Below are 20,986 nucleotides of genomic sequence, written 5' to 3' on the forward strand. Positions count from 1 at the left end.
CTTGTTTCCAGCCATTCTGCTCTTTTATTAATACTATTCACAAATGAAAATACAAAAAATAACAGCACAGAACTACTTATAATAGACATTAACATTATTAAAATGAATAAAATTAACATTCCTACCACTACTAGTAACACTGCTGGCAGTAGCAGGTGAAAGATGGGGTTTATTTTGGCAGGATACTGAATTCTCTAAATGCATTCATGCACTATGCCATTTAAGTTTAGTACTCATTCACATAGCTGAGTATCAGAAACAAACATTATAGGACCACTCTGAATATGAAACCAAAATATATGATAATTTGCAAGTGTTTGACAGATGTCACCTTCTGGTCTAATTTCTGAAAAGATAAACATGTGAAAACTGCATAGCAGAAATTACTTTTTACAAATAAAGGTAATAAATTTGACTGACAACATTAAATACAGTATTTCCTACAATTAAATGGTGATTATGAAATGTCATTCAGTAAGACTGTTCAAGTTATGAATTTTCCAGAAATGTAGAAATCTCTTGAATGCTACCTGGTAAATGTGCCCTTGGAACTACAGATGGATACACTTCTCCAGATCTGGGTATACTGTAGTCTAATCCCTCGGGTTTTGCTTGAGATGTCAGAAGTCCCCCAGGAGGCAAAGGATGACCATATTGACCCATAGAACCATCCCCTGTTCCCACACCTGGAGGTCCTTGTTCAGCACCGGAAGGAGCAACATCTTGTTGGTGATGGAGACTTCTGAAAATAAAAGTTTCAACTCTTTTATAACTGAATCCAGTTTCCATTTAACAGAAATTTTACATAAAATTTTAAAATATTCTATGAAAAATTTTTTGAAGACAATATATTTATTGTTATAACTCAGCATGAATTATAAATATGTAACTTCCGATACATATACAAATCTTTCTCACAAACCCAACCTTATTATGCAGTATATTCTCATATTCCTTTATGACATTTTTGACCTTTCTATAATACCAGTGTAAAACAATTTTTCTCCACTGTTTTGCTGAAATATCCAGTCAAGACAGGGGCAGATAGCTCAAATTCTTCCTTTGCCAAGTACTCATTCCCAAATAGTTAAGACAATCTAGGAATCACCTAAGGACCTTTCGATGTTTTGTTTCTCTCTTGTTTTGTTTTGAGTTTTTTAGCATTAGCAGGCCTCCGTAGCCGAGTGGTCATGAGCGGGAGTGCAGTAGCACACGCACTTTGAGTAGACCGGGGTTCAAGCCCCTGACTGCTGAATACGGTTGATCTGCCAACCCGCACTGGACCAGCATGGCAGATTATGGTCCGTTTCCCTCAACATGAATTGTTGAGGAGGCTTCCATCCTGCAGTGGGTTGATAATGGCTGCACTTTACTTTTTACTTTTTATTAGTAGAGGCATACGATGCAAGAAAGCAAGCTTATGCAGCATCGGCCAAAAAAAAAACCCCTCTTCCATTTCATCCCCCCATTCGTTCCAAATGCCTGTCCAGCTCAGCCTTAAATTTATTTAGGCTATCAACTTCCAAAACAAAAGATGAAAGTCTGTTCCACCAATCGACCACCCACTGGCTAAAGACAAATTTTCGCACATCTATTCTACAACTCTCGTTCCTCAATTTGAATCTATGCCCCCTCAAGTTCTTAATCTGAGTAAGAGGAAGAATCCCATCAGCATTCAGCTTGCTCAACCCATTCAAGGATTAATACACCTCAATCAGATCACCTCGCAGGTGCCTACTCTCCAGGCACTGCAATTTGCAGAACTTAAGCCTTTCTTGGTAAGAGCACCCCTTTGTTCCCCTCACCAATCTTGTTTCCCTTCTTTGTACTCATTCTAGCAACTCTACATCCTTCCTAAAATGAGGCCTCTAGACCTGTAGACAGTACTCTAGGTGTGGCCTGACCATTGCCCTGTACAATGAGATAATCACCTCCCATGTTCCTGCTAGAAAAATTCCTATATATATCATTGACAGGACTCCATGACCTGCCCTGGCAGTCCATCTGCAATTCTCAGCGAACTTCACATTTGACTGCACAATTACCCCCATGTCTTTTTCACTTTCAACTTCCCTGAGTGTAGTACCACAGTTGGTACGTTTCTCTTCGGTTATTGCTACCCATATGCAGTACTTTGCATTTGTCAATGTTAAACTTCAGTTGCCACTTCTCAGCCCATTTGCACAACTTATCTAGATCTAGTTGGAGCAGCATACTGTCTTTACTGTCGTTAACAACCCTGCCAACCTTTGTATCATCTGCAAACTTCAACGTTTATCCTGATATACCTTCATCAATATCATTGATGAATACACAAAACAACAATGGGCTCAGCACCGAACCCTGAGGATCTCCACTAATAACATTTGTCCACGAAGAGCAGTGTCCATTGATTACCACTCTCTGTTGTCTCCCACTCAACCATCCCTTTAATCCATTGTAGCAACTTACCCTTAATGCCACACCTCTCCAATTTGTACAGCAGTCTTCTATGTGCAACATTATCAAAAGTTTTCCTGAAATCCAAGTATATGATATCAAAATTATTTTTGGCATTCAGTTCCTTTGTGACCACATCATAGTATCCAATCAAACTGGTAGGTGAAGACCTCCCTTTAACAAACCCATACTGTGTCTTAACTATTACCAGCCTTGTGCAGATGATCTTGCAATGCTTCTTTAACCAGTGACTCCATTATTTTCCCCAAAACACAAGTTAAACTAACATAGTTAGTTGTATCACCTTTTGAACCCCCTTTGTGAATTGGTGATACATTTGCACACCTCCAGTCCACGGAGAACTCTCTTGAGTTCAGGCAAGCTCTCATAATTATGGCTAAAGGTTTACTTACTTCTTTTGCTGCCTCCTTTAATATAACTGGATAGATCCCGTCCACCACTGTGTAAGAAATTAGATTGTTAATGGTAGGGTGCTTGTGGAAATGATTCCCACATAGTTTTTCTCCAGCTTGGAATCAGGGCAGTCCCTATTCTACCAGTAATTCTGATGCATGTGACTGTATGTATAGGAGTTGATAAAAGGACTGATACAAGACCAGTGAATTTTGGAATATTGAATTTTCAATTGAACAATGTTGTTCAATTTCAATTTCAATATTGAACAATGAATTTTGGAATATTTTGAATAAATTAAAGGGCTTACCTTTTTATTTTTCCCAAGGTGTTAATAAAATCAACACTCAGTTTAAAAGCTAACAAAATTTTGAATTTTAGAAATCTAAGAACTGACACATCTTTTACTCTCAATGTAAAATTAAATGGACATTCTATTGTTATAAAAATTGAAACAAAAGAAATGCAATGCAATTTCAAAGTGAGGAATCAAAAAACAAATGAAGTGAGTTAATATGTACTATCTAGCCTGAAGTCAGAAATGACTTTTTGACATTGGTTTTGAGGACTGACTAACCTTGCATACAAAGAAGGAAATTTTATGTTGACTACTTGGTAGCTGGTGAAGGATTATCATGCATGCACTGAAAATACCAGATGTCTTAAATTAAATATGGATGTCCAACATTAATTGAATCGTGATGTAATCTTATTTGAAAATCAATAGTCTGGTATAATTATGATGCATATCTATTAATACACTGATTTTGTCAAAAGCAAATTTGTGGTCCAGAGTAAGTGTGTGATCTGCCAACTCAGATGCTCTTGAGCAATTAGATGATACAGAATTAACATGTAACCTTTGTTTAAGCATGCATCTGGTGGAAGCCTAGTACGAGAAACTGCATGCTGTACACGGGATACTATATGCCAAGTCGTGCCTCTGAAATGTGCTATTTAATCTATGGAAGAATTGTGATTTAAAAATAGACTCATGTTTACATATAAGTTTTTTAACAATTTTGTACTCTGTATTTTTAAATATTTGTACCAGAGTTTTGCACCATCAAGCAATGTACAGGATACCATCCTAAGGTACCATCCATTAAAGTTCCTATTTTAAAAAGTTTTTAAAATTGAGTGTTTCATTTTACCAGTATACCACAAAATAATGCTAATTCCTTTAACTGATTCAAAAAATAGATCTACAGCACAGGGTCATATGGAAATCCTTCAATCAACTGACTTCTTGTGTACATGATAGCAAATCCTCACAATGGATGGTAATCACTGAAACCGCCAAAAATACAGACAGAATATGGGAGTCGTGTGATAAGATTATCAAGTTCTGTGTTGGAGTATGGACAAGATACCAAATTAACTAGATGCAAGGGTTATTGTTATTTCTATTGCAATACAGATTTCTACAACTAAGGAGGTTTGTAACTAAATGTATCTGGATGGCATGGTAGATTTAAAAAGAACTGTTAGGTTAGTCAATCATTTAAGTCAATTGAGCAGAGGTCAGTTGATAGGGTTTTTTTACAATTAAATATTTAACAAATCGCACAATGAAGTTTATCTTCCTATAGTACAAAGATATTACAAAAATATTAATATTCAATTAATTCAGATATTAAAAATAATACTGACAAAATTAAATAACACTCACTTGGCAGAAGTGTTTGTACAGACAATATATTCCACATCATTTGTATATGGATTTAGGAAAGCAAAGCTGCTTGTCCTTAACCACACCCATTCGCGATTCTTGGCACGGAAACGATACATAACAGACATCACTTGACCTTTTAATTTCAGTACTGTTGGATATTACAGAATGTTACTTTTAAATTATATATAATTATTAAAGATAATAACTTATTGAAAACTTATATTTACAGAAAACAACAGGTAAATTACAAGTAATCCTTTTTGCAAAATAACAAATAATACTATAGTAAATGAACTTAACTGTTCTTTGTGAATGCAGTGAAAATAAACACATATATGTAAATTTCTTTATTTTTATTCTCACCATACTTATGGCAATAAAAAAAAAATCAAGTACTATATATACATAGTACAATTAAATGCAATTCAAAAGATGACCTCAATAAAGAATTAAAATACTCAATGAGAATGTAACCATAGTGCTTTACAGCAGTGGACACAGGAAACTTTGTGTGAGTACAAACAGCTACAGATAATTAAAACAGAGATGTAACTTACTCAAATAACTTTTGAAACAAAGCATTAAAAGTGTCTGTTTTGTTTTAAACAGACACTTTTCAAGTTTCTCCTTGTCATGAATTGGAAGTGCTTTGCGGCATTTCCAGTTTGGCCAGCAATTCAGCTAGTTTCTTGTTAAATACAATATTAGTTAAAGGTCAATTTTTTTTGACAAAAATTAAAGAACACACCATTGAATGGAAAATCACACTGGCATTAGTAGAGGCATATGATGCAAGAAAGCAAGCTTATACAGCATCAGCCAAAAAAAAAAAAAAAAAACCCTTCCCATTTTCAACCATCCATTTGTTCCAAATGTTTGTCTAGTCCTGCCTTGAATTTATTTAAACTATCAACCTCCACAACAACAACAACAACAACAACAACAACAACAGATGGAAGTTTGTTCCAGCAATCAACTACCCACTGGCTGAAGGCAAATTTCTGCACATCTATTCGACAATTGTCTTTCTTCAATTTCAGTTTATGCCTCTTCAGGTTTGTAATCTTAGCAAGAGGAAGAATCACATCACCATTGAGCCTGCTCAATCTATTCAAGGCGTTATACATCTCAATCAGATCACCTCGCAGGTGCCTAGTCTTCAGATGCTGCAAGAACTTAAGCCTTTCTTCGTAAGACCACCCTTTGTTCCCCTCACCAGTCTTGTTGCCCTTCTCTGTTCTAGCAACTCTACATCCTTCCTAAAATGAGGCTTCCAGACCTGTATGCAGTACTGAAGGTGTGGCCTGACCATTGCCTTATACAAGGGGATAACATCTCCTTATCCCTGCTATCAAAATTTCTGTGTATCACTGACAAGACCCCATGACTTATTCTGACAGCTTGTCTGCACTGCTCAAAAAACTTCATATCTGACTGCACAATTACCCCCAGGTCTCTTTCATTCTCCACTACCCGAGTGTAATGCCACCCAGTTGGTACATTTCTCTGGGGTTACTGCTACCCATACGCAGTACTTTGCATTTATCAATGTTAAACATCAGTTGCCACTTCTCAGCCCATCTGCCCAACTTTTCCAGATCCTGTTGCAGCAGCATACTGTCATAAAAATAATTATTGGCTTTATATGTTCTTTTAGCCAATACTGAGTATAATCAGTAAGATTCCTATAATCTACTATGAAATATGTATATGAAGGGAGAATACAGGGTGTTTCAGTTAAACGTTTCAGAACTTCTAAGAGGGGTAGGGTACATCCTGACAACTCGAAATCATATAGCAATGTGGGGTCGGAAATGCTTTCCTGAAGCGGTGTTGTACACAGAAGCACCATAAAGAAAAGAGACCGTAAGTGAGAAATCGTTTTAATAATACATGAAAAGAAGCAAAAGGTACATGGATTACCGTAGGTACATGGATTATCAAGTAGATAGGTCTAACCGGACCTATCTACTTGATCTTTCTGCAGCAAGTATTGCCACAACTTTTGAGAGATGAACAGATTTCTGCATCGACGCAACAGACAATGTGGTTCCAACACGATGGAGCCCCTGCCCATTATAGCGGAGATGTTCGTAACTACCTGGATGTCACATTTGGTCAACAGTGGATCGGACGTGGTGGTCCCGTGCGTTGGCCTGCTCGGTCACCCGACCTATCATGTCTTGATTTTTATTTCTGGGGTCATATGAAATCGCTAGTTTATGACATCCCTGTTGACAATGCTGAGGAGCTGGTTGCAAGAATCGCAGTAGCTGCCGAAGAAATTCGAAATTCGCCTGGAGTATTCCAGAATGTTCGGATGTCCATGCGTCGGAGATGTGAGGCGTGCATTGTAGCCCGTGGAAGAAACTTCGAACACTTACTTTAATCCATGTACCTTTTGCTTCTTTTCATGTATTATTAAAACGATTTCTCACTTACGGTCTCTTTTCTTTATGGTGCTTCTGTGTACAAAACCGCTTCAGGAAAGCATTTCCGACCCCACATTGCTATATGATTTCGAGTTGTCAGGATGTACCCTACCCCTCTTAGAAGTTCTGAAACGTTTAACTGAAACACCCTGTATATGCAGGAATTTCAAATGTATATATTTTACATTAGAAAATTTAGAAGGGATTTATGAAAATGCAACTTTTTAACAACTCTTCTTTCTAAAGGTGTGAAATTTTTGAAAACTAAAATACCAAAATAACTAAATAAATAATATAGAAATAAAAATAAAGAATTTTCCCACTGATTGCCTCATCTCATCAAGAACAACAAAAGCCTTGGTTAATAAAAGAGAATAAATTACACAGGGTTTCAATAACCCCTAATCCCCACCATAGGCCTGGGCTAAGTGACTATAGTTCAATGCCATGACAACCCTGTTCACAAGTACCTACCAAGTCTTTGGTGAGCACTCGTAGGAACTTTATTCTGTCTGTTAAATCTATACAAATCTGCAAGCACAGGCAATCTTTCATCTTCTCAACCTTCAGCTCATGCATGGTACTAAGTACTGTAGGTTCTAATATAACTGAATTGTATTGAAAACCCAGAATCAAATTAAGTCCCTACTTCTCTGCATGAGATCAACAATCTACAGGCTCAATTGAAACATGCTTTAAGAATTCTTCCAATTTCTAATGAGATGTGAACATAATTCCTCTATAAACCAGTGATAAGTGGCAAATCCACTATACTTGCATGGTGGACATTCGTTCTGCTATGAGCTCATAAAGTTTCCTCTACAGCTTAAATTTATGGGGCTATGAATATAATCAAGGTTTCACTAATTAGTTATGCTCAATATTGTGATGTTTAATTCTGTGTTATTTAACTGGTAAAACTGACAGATCCATTCAACAAAGAAAGTTAGTTTAAGAATACAATTAAGGGAAAAATATGTGGTTTGTAACCTGACAAATTTAAACCACATCACATAAGTTTAAAAATAGGTATCAAACATGCTGGAAAGGGTAAGCAAGCCCATTCTCTAGTACTGTTTTCAGTGCTGAAGCTTATTTTCATTTAAATGACACGATTATGATCATATGATGACACGATTATGATCATAATCTGCAACGTTAGAGTGATATTAATTAATTCATGGCAGACCCAAGATATGTTACCCAAGTCAAGTTAAAGGAACACATTATGGAATGTAATTCGATTTATAGCGATATACCTTTGGGGCCATACTATTTTTGAAAGAAATATGAATGGTCTTGTCTTTTCTTTCCTTTAGAAATTTTGGGGCATTAGCTACCAATGTTATAATGGACCGGTTCTTACAGGACTCTAGTGATATGGTTTTGTTCTGTATTACATCTGTTTAAGTAACTTCACAGGCTAATTTGTATATTATATATGGGCTGAAAAACCTAGAACTTCTGTAAAACCCCAAAGTTTAACTGATCTCAGGTCAATCTGTCAGTCTAACATCAGCTAATTATAGCTCAGACTGAAGAAGTCCTTAAAAATTCCTCCAGTCTCCAATGATATTTGAAACCAAACTTCTAAAATGAGTGATTAGTGGCAAAATCATTATACTGTCACGAAGAACATGTGAATGATGACACAATACTCAGTAACACTGTACTGAGGAATAAATAAGGTTTTTTGTAACTACCAAAGCCACAGTCTCCAAATTTAAATGCAAACAAATGGGATTCTTTAATAAGGGATATCTGGAGTTAAAATGGTCTCATATATGAAAGCACATAGTAGCATTCAAAACAATGCTTCTCTTGGGCTTCTATCGGGTATGTGCAATTACACTCATTTGCTCTAATGAGAAGAAAACAATCATACTATTTATAAAGCTGAAATGTAAAACAACAAACAACAACAAAAAAAACTTCTAAATTGCCAAATTAGCTCACAATAGAATTATTACATGCTAAGCTGCAAAGAGCAGGTAATTTGAAACATTTAATGTTGAATATCTTCACAGCTAATAAAACATTTCATACAGTATCACATTTGTTGCACTCAGTATTACTACATATCTACCCCTAAAGATAGAGTGCTATAACTTTCATTTTCTAATGTTCGTGTAGAAAAGTGCATGTAAAGTTCAGCCAACAAGATTTACTGTCTGAAATATCAGAAATTAACAGTTGAATGAAATCTGCAGTTTCGGTATAGCATTCAATTGATAAATGTGGTGATACTTGAGGAAGATAAATTTTAATGCAACACTAAGCCCAAAAATTAAACAGTAACATAAATATTCAAAGCTTTATGTTTTACAACATATTTACCTTGTTCAAAGCTCTCTTTCATATGTGTTTGGTCTTCTGGATGAAAAAAGTCAAAACATGTCTTTCCCAATAATTCTTGAGGTTGATAGCCTACTACACCTTGCACCCTAAAAAAAAAAAAAAAATATATATATATATATATATATATGGTAATGATAATATTAAATGAGGAATATTCTATTAATGTAATACATGAAGCAGAATGGATGAATATGAGAATTTGATTTAAAAAATGGTTACAGTTGCATCTTAAAATGCAAAAAAGGTTAAAAAGAATGTAAAGTTGAATATATGTTCTTTAAATAATGTACTAAAAATAGGTGGTGTGTTCACTGTATAAATTATCAGGCCTAGATATGCTAAAATAGTAAGAAGTATGAAAAATAAGGCAAAAAAAAAAAAAAAAAACACAGAATTTTAAAAAATACTAAAGCAAAAATTATGGCATATTGAAAATACCAATACACTCATAAATGAAATAAAGACAATTCACCTCTATTAGAGGTGAGCTGTCTTTATTTCATTAGGCTATAACTCACTGTGTTAAATACTAAAATTAAAAATTCAAGTACTTAAATTATTAAACATTATTGCTACAAAATTTAATAAGACAGGCTATCGTAGACAACATCTTCAGGGGACTACAGTAACAGTCTGTCCAGGACACACTGTTTTGAACCTCAATATACATGTAGACAATAGAGGTCTACAGTTATTAAACAAAAAAAAAAAAAAAGCGCATGTGCCAAGCATGCGGGGTAGAGGGTTTTATGTGAAACATCCTTGGGAGAAACTACATTAATGCGAGATGAAAAAAGAAAAAGATTTACAAAATTCAAACACCATTGGTTTGAATTTTGTAAATCAGATCACTAGAATTCAAGATATCGTACCAGTCACGAAAAATGCACCATGCCCTCTAATCACACTACTTGTGAGTGCTTGGCACAGACTAGTGGTGGGAAGCACCTGTGGCAGAAGCTGTGAATGACATAATTGGTCATGAAAAATGACCAATCATATTTACTATGTTTAAATTTTTGTAGGTATCCCCAAGGATGTTTCATGTCAAAAAGTTCAAGAAAGAATGTAGCTAATCATCAAAACAGATGGGGAGGGTAGCCCTATCCTCTGTAAATGATCACAGATTATAATTAATTGGATAATAATAAACAAATATCTGACAGCAGATGCACTGTAATATATGACAGACATCTCTAAAACTGAACAAAAATTAATTAAAGATAAAAAAAAACTTATCAAAGCAAAGATAAGTATCTAACAGGATAGTATTGGTAGATAAATAATATGATAGGAAGGTTTAATGTATGTACAATAATTATAAAGAAAGCCGTACAGCCAGGCATAAGTTCTTAGATGAATGAAGAATGAAAAATAATAGTAAAAATGCGATAGCAGCAACACCGAACCCTGGGAGATTCCACTAATAACATTAGTCCACAAAGAGCAGTGTCCATTTATTACCACTCTCTGCCTCTCCCACACAACCATCCCTTTATCTATTGCAGCAACTTGCCCTTAATGCCATACCACTCCAAGTATATGATATCAGAATTATTTTTTGCATCCAGTTCCTTTGTGACCACATCGTAATATCCAATCAAATTGGTTAGACAAGGCTTCCACTTAACAAACCCATGCTGTGTCTGAATTATTACTGCAGTCTTGTCTAGATGATCCTGCATTGCTTCTTTAACCAGTGACTCCATTATCTCTCCTGATGACTCTTTAACCAGTGACTCCATTATCTTTCCTGATGACTGTCATTAACCACCCTTTCAACCTTTGTATCATCTGCATGAGACACAGCAATACTCTTAATCTGGTTATCAGCAGTGATTCTTCATGCATTAAGAATTTGCAGGAAAAACACCCAACGGGTGGCAGAGACCACAGTGTACTGATGTCGGATTTACTTAAAGACATAATGTAAAGTAATATAACCCTGGGGGCTCACACTGGTGAGTATGGGCTTGGCACACCCAGGGTCCTGAGCTGGATATCATCATTTTTCTCTTTCTTGGTGGTTCCCTTCTACTTTTGACACACTCTCTCTCTCTCTCGAATTTTTTTTTTTTTTCCTGGTGCAGCATAAGTCCCAGGCTTCCTTGCACCATATGGCTATTAATAATAATAATAACATTACTTTTGCTTTCGAAAGGGTGACTACAGTGACCTGAAAGTTTTAAATTACACAAAGTGGGACAACTGACGTTAACAAATTCACAATGGGAAGCATTCAGGGAAGTAATCATAAAATAAACTAGGCTTTTAGCATTAGTTGAATCATATGATGCAAGAAAGCAAGCTTCTTTCTAAAGGTGTGAAAATTTTTAAAACTAAAATACCAAAATAACTAAATAAATAATATAGAAATAAAAATAAAGAATTTTCCCAATGATTGCCTCATCTCATCAAGAACAACTTGATGAGATAAGGCAATCAGTGGGAAAATTCTGATGATAAACAAGGAATGACTGCTTCTTTAACCAGTGACTCCATTCAGCATCAGCCAAAAAAGAAAAAAAAAAAAAAACCCTTCCCATTTCACCCATCCGGTCACTCGAAATGTTTGTCTAGTTCAGCCTTAAATTTATTTAGGCTATCAACTTTCACAACAACAGATGTGAGTGACCAACCCACAAGTTCCAGTCAATATCTGGAAAGTTAAAATCCCCCATTACAAGACAATCTGATTTACTGGCCCATTCTATTTCTCTGCACGACTGTTCACTGTACTCATCAACGTCATTAGGCCTATAACATATTCCTACTCTCATTTTCTCTTTTCCAGTGTTTATGTCACACCAAACAGACACAACATTGCACTGTCCACCCGTATCAACTGGATGCACTTCCTTAGATTTTATGTTAGTACGATCCAGAGCTATAATGCTCAATATGTTCTACATTGATATTAATATTTGTAAAAGAATACGAGAAGTTTACCTCAATATGATACGTAGAACACTTCCGTATAATACTCTCCAGAAATTACAATGAAAACAATTAAAAAATCACAAATCTTACATTACAGTAAGAAATAATTAACAATAATTAAAAATCAAATGAACACAATTAAAAATCAATTTAACACAATTTAACGATTTTCCTTCCTTACTAGAATGAAAATCGTTTTGCAATTTTTTACTTAATTTTTAATTGCATTAAATTGATTTTTAACCGTGTTCATTTGTTTTTTAATTATTGTTAATTACTTCTTACTGTAATGTAAGATTTTCGATTTTTTAATTGTTTTCGTTTTAATTTCTGGAGAGTATCATACGGAAGTGAAGAACACTTCCGTATGCTATTTTGTATCTCAATACGTATCACATTGAAGTAAACTTCTCTTATTCTTTTACAAATTAGATTTTATGTTTCTCTTAACTAACAGCATAATCCCTCCTCCCTTCCTACAGGTTTTCATACCATCTAAAAGATAATCTTTAAGTTTTAGACCTAAATGGATGTCAGATGAACTGATGAGACTTATAGCAGAGAAGAAGAATGCATTTCAAGCATTTTTCTTCTCTGCCATAGATTATCTGGTAATACAGAAGCCTATGGTAGATACAAACTAGTCTATAATCATGTCATAAAGAGGTTAGGCAAGCTACGGCAGAACAAGACATCTCAGGCAAGGAATGCAAAGAAAAGAAGTAAAAACTTCTTTACTTATATTAACAGTAGAAGGATGGGTTGAATCACACTGATGTTGATGGTTTAACTGTTGATTATCCTGCTCAAGTTGCTAACAAACCGGATATGTATTTTTCAACTACATTCAGCACCTAATGTGTGAATTTCTAAAGAATTCCTAATAATTTTTTTAGAGAATGGTATGCAAGAAGTTTATCAAATTCTAACAGGGAGCTAAATGATTTTGTAATAACTGAGAGGAAAGTGGAACAGAAATTATTGAAGCTAAATATAAAAAAGGTGCCTGGGATAGAGGGATATATCCAATTATATTAATAAAGGGGGCAGAAAAGGAGGTAAGAAACCCTTAGCTATGATTATCTTTAGATTATTATTACTATGATAATTAGAGCATCTTTAGATTTGGGGATGTCCCTATGGATTAGAAAAGTGCAAATGTATCCCCAATTTATAAAGAGATTAAAGGTGACATGAGTAATTATAGGCCTGTCAGCTTCTATTCCAGGAAAAATAATAGACCAGCTAGACAGGAATTTATTTATACTGCTGTCACAGAATGAATTTGTTAAATGGAGATCTTATCTGACCAATATGATTAGATACTATGGTGTTTTTTTTTTTTTTTTTTTGGTAGTTGTTGGCACATCGGCTTCTGTGGCCATAATGCACCTCCCAAGGTTTTTGCAGTACTTTGATCCAAGCCCAAGGCACGATTCGAACCTGCGACCTTTGGGTTGCTAGGCAGTTACTTTACCCACCCGACTAGCCCGGTCGGATGGATACTATGGTGAGGTAACAGAGGAATTGATATCATATACTTGGATTTCAGGTAAATTGGATTTGGATTTCACTTCCAAATTCATTTCACAAATATATGTGGTCTCAATTCTAATCTCAACGATGTCCATTTCCCCTTGCAGTCTGCCAAACCCCATGTACTTTTTCTGACAGAATCTCAGTTATCGGTTGATTCAACTACTGCTCATCTAAGATGCTCAAATTATTTGCTGTATGATTCTTTCCACCTCAAAGGTGGTACTTGTGCATATGTCCATTCTGATATTCCCTGTCAGAGACTTGGCAATTTGGAATCTTCTCTCTTTGATCTTCTCTGGCTTAAAATCTCTCTACCTCATTGTGTCAAATTCATCTGTTGTCTCTACCATTCTCCAAACTCCACTAATCACTTGGAGCTCTGACGTCCTCTCTTTGCAACTTGACTGTCTCCGGTCCAACTTTCCTAACAGTGAGGTAATTTTCCTTGGTGATTTTAATGTTCACAACTCCAGCTGGCTTCCGTTTTCTAGTCACACCGACCCAGCAGGTCGAGATGCTGAGGCTTTTGCAATTACTAATGACCTAGCACAGATTGTTCATTTACCTACAAGAATACGTTCATTTACCTACAAGAATTCAATGGAAAGGTTCGGTGAAACACAAGTAGTTGCTCTTGACATCTCAAAGGCTTTCGATCGTGTTTGGCATAAAGGTCTTCTAAACAAGCTTCCATCTTATGGTTTGCCAACTGTTTTTAGTAATTGGTTATCCAGTTTTCTCTCTGATCGCTCACTGAGGGTGATGGTTGATGCCTCTCTGTCTTCTAACTTCTCCACTAATGCCGGTGTCCCCCAAGGTTCAGTTCTTTCCCCCACTCTTTTCCTCTTGTGTATTAATGACCTTCTTCCATTGACTGGAAATCCTATCCATAGTTTTGCCGATGATAGCACATTGTATTCGACTTTCCATTTTGAGAAACCTTGTCCTGCTCAATCAGCTTCAACTTCTCGAAAATCTGCTACCAATTCCTTAAATGCCGATCTTCAGGTAATTCTCAAGTGGGGCAAAGACAACTTAGTTGATTTCAACCCTTCTAAAACTCAGTCTTGTCTTATATCTCGCAAAAAGGATTCTTCTGCTCCCATGCTTATCTTTAGTGACACTCCGATTTCTAGGCAAAATGATATATCTCTTTTGGGGATTATCCTGACTTCTAATTTCTCTTGGCACAAGCACATTACAAATATTGCTTCTTCTGCATCTAAAAAACTTGGTTTTCTCTTTCGCTCTCAGCGTTACTTTTCTTCCAAACAGCTGCTCACTGTATAAATCGCAAATCCACCCTGCCATGGAATATTGTTCCCACATCTGGGGCGGTAACCCCAAAACCTCTCTCAGGCTTCTTGATTCCATTCAGAAGAGGGCGGTTAGGTTAATTAATGACTCATTTCTAACAGTCTCTCTGCACTTGCTGTCTCATAGACGTACTGTTTCTGCTGCATGCCTCTTCTACAGATACTTCCATGGGCACTGTTCTTCTGAATTAGCTTCTATAATTCCTGCTCTCTCTTTCAAAACAGTCCAAACATGTGCCGCTACCAGCCAACATCCATTTACTGTCCAACTTCAAACTCACAGAACCAACTTTTCATCTTCCTCGTTTAATCATTCAACTGCCATTTTCTGGAACAACCTTCCTTCATACATATTTCCTGAAAATTACAGTCTACAAAAGTTTAAGTCCAATGTCAACAAATATCTTCTTTCGTCTTCTCAACCTCCAACCCAAAGCACGGTACTAAGTACTATAGGCTCTAACACCTCTCGTGTTTGGGGGTTTCCTAAAAAAAAAAAAAAAAGGGGAAAGCTTTTGTACAAATTGAAGTAGTGTAGCATTTAGGGTAATTTACTGCTATGAACAGAGGAATAGCTGTGTGTGTGTGTGTGTGTGTGTGTGTGTGTGTGTGTGTGTGTGTGTGTGTGTGTGTGTGTGTGAGTGAGTGAGTGAGTGAGTGAGTGAGTGAGTGAGTGAGTGAGTGAGTGAGTGAGTGAGAGAGAGAGAGAGAGAGAGAGAGAGAGAGAGAGAGAGAGAGAGAAATGAAAAAGACTTGTGGTTAATTGTGTAGTCAGATAAGAAGTTCTCTGAGCAGTGCAGATGCAGACAGGCTGCCAGGACAGCTCATGAGGTTTCTCAATGTTATAGAGGACATCTTAAGTAGTGCATACAGGTTTGGAGGACTAATTTTGGGAAGGATTTAGTTCTGCTGGAACAGGTACAGAAAAGTGCAATAAGATTGGTGAAGGGAATGACAGTGTACTCTAACCAAGAAAGACTCCAGTTCTTCAAGCTGCAGCATTTGAAGACTAAGCACCTGTGGGGTAATTGAGGTGTTTAAGGCCCTGAATGGAGTGAGTAAGCTCAATGCTTATGGTATTCATCCTTTTGTTTAGACTATGCACACGAGGGAGAATAAATTCAAGTTGAGGAAGTATGGTTGCAGGATAGATGTGTGGGCACCTCCATAGCCGGGTGGACAGGAGCAGCAGCAGTGCATAGCACATGCTTCTTGATTAGACCGGGGTTCGAGCCCGTGACCACCAAATATGGAGGATGCAGAAAGTCAGGGAATGACCACCGCATATCCCGGAGCAATATGGCCTTAGTTGCTAATGCTCCTAAAAACCAAATAACAAACAAACATAGATGTCTGATATTTGCCTTCAGTGGTGAATTGTTGGAATAAATTTCTATCTAAATTGCTATAGAAATAATTTCTATCTATGGAAAAAATTTTTCCATATCACAAGTCCATCCCCTACAATAAATTAATTATTGTAGGGGATGGACTTGTGATATGGAAAAATTTTTTTGGCTGATGTTTTATAAGCTTACTTTCCTGTATCATTTGGCACTACCAATTTTAATACTAATACTGAGTCTTTTGAAAATAATACAAAGATAAACAGAAAGGACTTCTGTATTTATGTAAACACTAGAAGGGAGTGAATTACATTGATCACTAGATATGAATAGTTTAACTATTTGACACACTTTCCCAAATGGATGTGGATATGTTAGAATGGGCACAAAAAAGAGCAACAAGATTAGTGGGGTGAACAAGAGGGTGCTCTATGCAGGAAAGGCTTCAGTTCCGCAAACTGCTGAACCCGATGACTGAGGTGTTTAATGCTTTGAATGGATTGAGTAAGCTCAATGCTGATGAAATCCTTCCTCTTGCACAGACTATGCACATGGGGGGGGGGACATAAATTCAAATTGAAGAAGGATATATATGTGGAAGCTTGCATTCAGACAGCAGGTAGTTGATCATTGGAACACATTTCCATCTACTGTTGTTTGAAAATGGATAGTTTGAATAAATTCAAGGAGGAACTAGAAAAACTGGATTGGATGGAATGGTGATGTGGGAGGTTTTTTCTCTTTTTAATCGATGCTGTATAAGCGGGCTTTCTTGCATCATTTGCCACTACTAATACTATTTTCTTCTTGTTTTTTTCTTTTTTGTTTAACTTACATAATTGGCTTGCTTGTTTAAAATATTTCTAACAGATAATAATGTCATGCTTCAAAAAATATATATAATGTTGTTGTTAGCATTAGCATTAGCATTAGTAGAGGCATTTGATGCAAGAAAGCAAGCTTATGCAGCATCAGACAAAAAAAAAATAAAGTAAAAAAATAAATAAAAAATAACCACTTCCACTTCACCCCTCTGTTCGTTCGAAATACCTGTCCAGCTGAGCCTTAAACTTATTTAGGCTATCAACTTCCACGACAAGGGATGGAAGTCTGTTCCACCTACCAACCACCCGCTGGCTAAAGGCAAATTTCCGCACATCTATCCTACATTTGTCTTTCCTCAATTTGAATTTATGCCCTCTCAGGTGATTATTCTGAGCAAGAGGAAGAATCCCATCAGCATTGAGCATGCTCAAACCATTCAAGGCTTTGTACACCACTATCAGATCTCCTCGCTGGTGCCTAGTCTCCAGACACTATAATTCGCAAAACTTAAGCCTTTCTTCGTAAGAGCACCCGTTTGTTTCATTCACTAATCTTGTTGATCTTCTCTGTACTCGTTCCAGCAGCTCTACATCCTTCTTGAAATGAGGCCTCCAGGCCTGTATACAATACTCTAGGTGTGGCCTGACCATTGCCTTATACAAGGGAATAATCACCTCCTTATCCCTGCTAGAAAAATTCCTATATATCATTGACAATACACCATGAGCTACTCTTGCAGCCCGTCTGCACTGCTCAGAGAACTTCATATCTGCCTGCACAACCACCCCCAGGTCCCTTTCATTCTTTACCACTGTCAGTGTAGTACCACAGAGTTGATACGTTGCTCTGGGGTTGCTGTTTCCCATATGTAGTACTTTACATTTGTCAATGTTAAACTTCATTTGCCACCTCTCAGCCATCTGCTCAACCTTTCAGATCCTGTTGCAGCAGCATAGTGTCAGTAGTGTCCTTGACAATCCTGCCAACCTTCGTATCGTCTGCAAACTTGGACATTAAGCTTGATATACCATCATCAATATCATTTATAAATACAGAGAACAATAAAGGACCCAATACTGAACCCTGAGGGACTCCACTAATAACATTAGTCCACGATGTGCAGTGTCCATTGATTACCACTCTCTGTCTTCTCCCCCTCAACCACCCCTTTATCCATAGCAGCAATTTGCCTCCAATACCACACTGCTCCAATTTGTGCAGCAGTCTTCCATGTGCAACAGTATCAAAAGCCTTTCTAAGATCCAAGTATATAATATCAAAATTATTCCCTGCATCCAGTTCTTTTGTGACTGTATCATAGTATCCAATCAATTGGTCAGGCAAGACTTCCCCTTAACAAAACCATGCTGTGTCCGAGCTATAACTGAAGTCTTGTCTAGATGATCCTGCAGTGCTTCTTTAACCAGTGCCTCCATTAATTTTCCGGGAACAGAAGTTAAACTCACAGGTCTATAATTACTTGTGTCAGCCTTTGATCCTCCCTTGTGAATTGGGGTCACATTTGCACATCTCCAGTCCATGGGTACCTCCCCCCGAGTCCAAGGAAGCTCTCATAATTATGACCAAGGGTTTGCTAACTTCCTTTGCTGCCTCCTTTAATATAACTGGATAGATCCCATCCACCCTAGGTGCCGTTCTTGTGTTCATCTTCAACAATTTCTCCTCCACTTTACTCTCAGTTATTACAAGATTCTCTAGCTTACTGCTAGAGTTGAATACACCTCTGGCATTCCCCTCGCTGAATAACTCCTCATGTGTGAATGTCGATGCAAAATATTCATTTAGTTTGTTAGCTACCTGAGCAGGGTCATCAACAGCTGACCCATCGATATCAAGTGGACCAATCTGATTCATCCCCTTCCTTCTAGAGTTTACATAAGTAAAGAACTCTTTGCTGTTTTTCTTTGCATCCCTTGCCAAGGATCTCTTGTAATCTGCCCTCGCCTGCCTAACCCTCCTTTGTAACTTGGTTACAGATCAACTTGTATCTATCATAGGCTTCTGTGTCACGTGTTAATTTGTATGTATCCCATACATTTTTCTTCTCTGCCATATGCCTCATTCGTTCATCTGACATCCATTTAGGCCTAAACCTAGAACAATATTTCTTAGTTGGTATGTAAAGCCTAGTAGCTTGCAAGATAAGTTCTTTGAATGCTTCCCATTTTGAATTTGCTGTTGGTAACATCATCAGTTTATCCCACGGTATAGAATTTAAATACTGTCTCAGTCCATCGTAGTCACCTTTCCGAAAGCAATACCCCTTCCCTTTACCCTAATGGTAGTTACTTCTTTGAGTAACTCCCACTTCAGAACACTGTGATCACTGCCACCTAGTGGTTCATTTATCTGCAGATTCTTAATGCATGAAGAATCACTACTGATAATCAAATCAAGAGTATTACTCTCTCTAGTTGCCTCCCGAACATGCTGATGTAGAAAACAATCATCCAATAAATCCACAAAAGCCTTGCTAGTGTGTGAGTGGCCAGCCCCCAAATTCCAGTCAATATCTGGGAAATTAAAATCCCCCATTATAAGACTCTCTGATTTACTGGCCCACTCTATTTCTCTGTACAGTTTCTTATTATACTCATCAGAGTCATTAGGCCTATAGCACACTCCTACTCTCAATTTTGATCTCCCAATGCTTATGTCACACCAAACTGACTCGACACTGCACTGTCCAGTGATGTTGACTGGACAACATCACTGGACTTCAATTCCTTGGATTTTATGTGTTTCTCAACTAATAGCATAACCCCCTCCTCCCTTTCTATCCTGTCTATCCTTTCTGTAGACATTGTACTTCCCAAATTCCAGTTCTGCATTCCTTATATCTGTGTGCCACCACGTCTCTGATATCCCAACAATATCTGCCTTTGATGTTTTGAGCAATAACTCAAATTCATCAAATTTATTTACTAAACTCCTAGCATTGGTGTACATGCAAGTATATATGCACCTGCTCTTCCTTTTAGCCACCCTAACACAACCCATATGTTTACTTGTACCCCAATGATTCCCAGCAGTCTCTGTAATATCCTGCATCTTATTTTTCAGGCTGCTGCTCATTCCAATAGCAGCAGTGCAAGAATCACTTTCACCTCTGCCAGTGGCTACTGTTAATCTATTAGTCCTTGTATCCCCCCCCCCAATCTAGCAGTTTTCCGACCCACCTAACACTGCCTCGATAGCATCAGCAAACATTCTTGCACCCTTTCTATTTAAGTGTATCCCATCCCTGTAGAAGCAGTCTCTCCTGTTAACAAGTACAGACCAGGCTGAAAAAAATTCTACCCCTTGAGCCCTGCACAATCTTTCCAGGGCCGAATTGATCGACAGGGCTCTCATCATATACTCCCTCCTATCATGTCTCTGGGCAGAATTGCATACACTTTCAAATTCAACCCTAATTCACGGCTTTTTTTCATCAGTGACCTGTACTTGTTAAGTAATTCTGCCGGTCTCCTACTCTTAATATCATTAGTGCCAACGTGTACAACTATATCACCTTTTGTGCACTTAAAAGATGATATCCGCACAACGTCATCAACCTTTGCCCCTGGCAGACATGCCCTGGTCCTGTTCCACCTATCCTTTTTACAAAGCATGTTTCCCATTTCCCTGACAATAGAGTCACCAACAACTACTAGTTCCTTTGGGACCAGCGCATTCTGC

General features: G+C 37.2%; 1 protein-coding gene across 3 annotated transcripts in view; it reads right to left on the minus strand.

The window, feature by feature from the left end:
- The window catches only part of tgo (Aryl hydrocarbon receptor nuclear translocator homolog tgo), a 535,800-nt gene that overhangs the window by 54,751 nt on the left and 460,063 nt on the right, over window positions 1-20,986 (minus strand). For all 3 annotated transcript variants that reach the window (XM_090371458.1, XM_090371450.1, XM_090371441.1), the window contains 3 exons: window positions 9,298-9,404; window positions 4,526-4,676; window positions 531-742 (listed from right to left, as the gene is read on the minus strand). In XM_090371458.1, coding sequence (XP_090227584.1) covers window positions 531-742; window positions 4,526-4,676; window positions 9,298-9,404 — 470 coding nt within the window. The remainder of the gene's footprint in view (window positions 1-530; window positions 743-4,525; window positions 4,677-9,297; window positions 9,405-20,986) is intronic.

This window comes from Mastigoproctus giganteus, chromosome 1 (assembly GCF_048544385.1).
Source record: "Mastigoproctus giganteus isolate SK-2022 chromosome 1, ASM4854438v1, whole genome shotgun sequence".
In the NCBI taxonomy this organism is placed as follows: Eukaryota; Metazoa; Arthropoda; class Arachnida; order Uropygi; family Thelyphonidae; genus Mastigoproctus; species Mastigoproctus giganteus.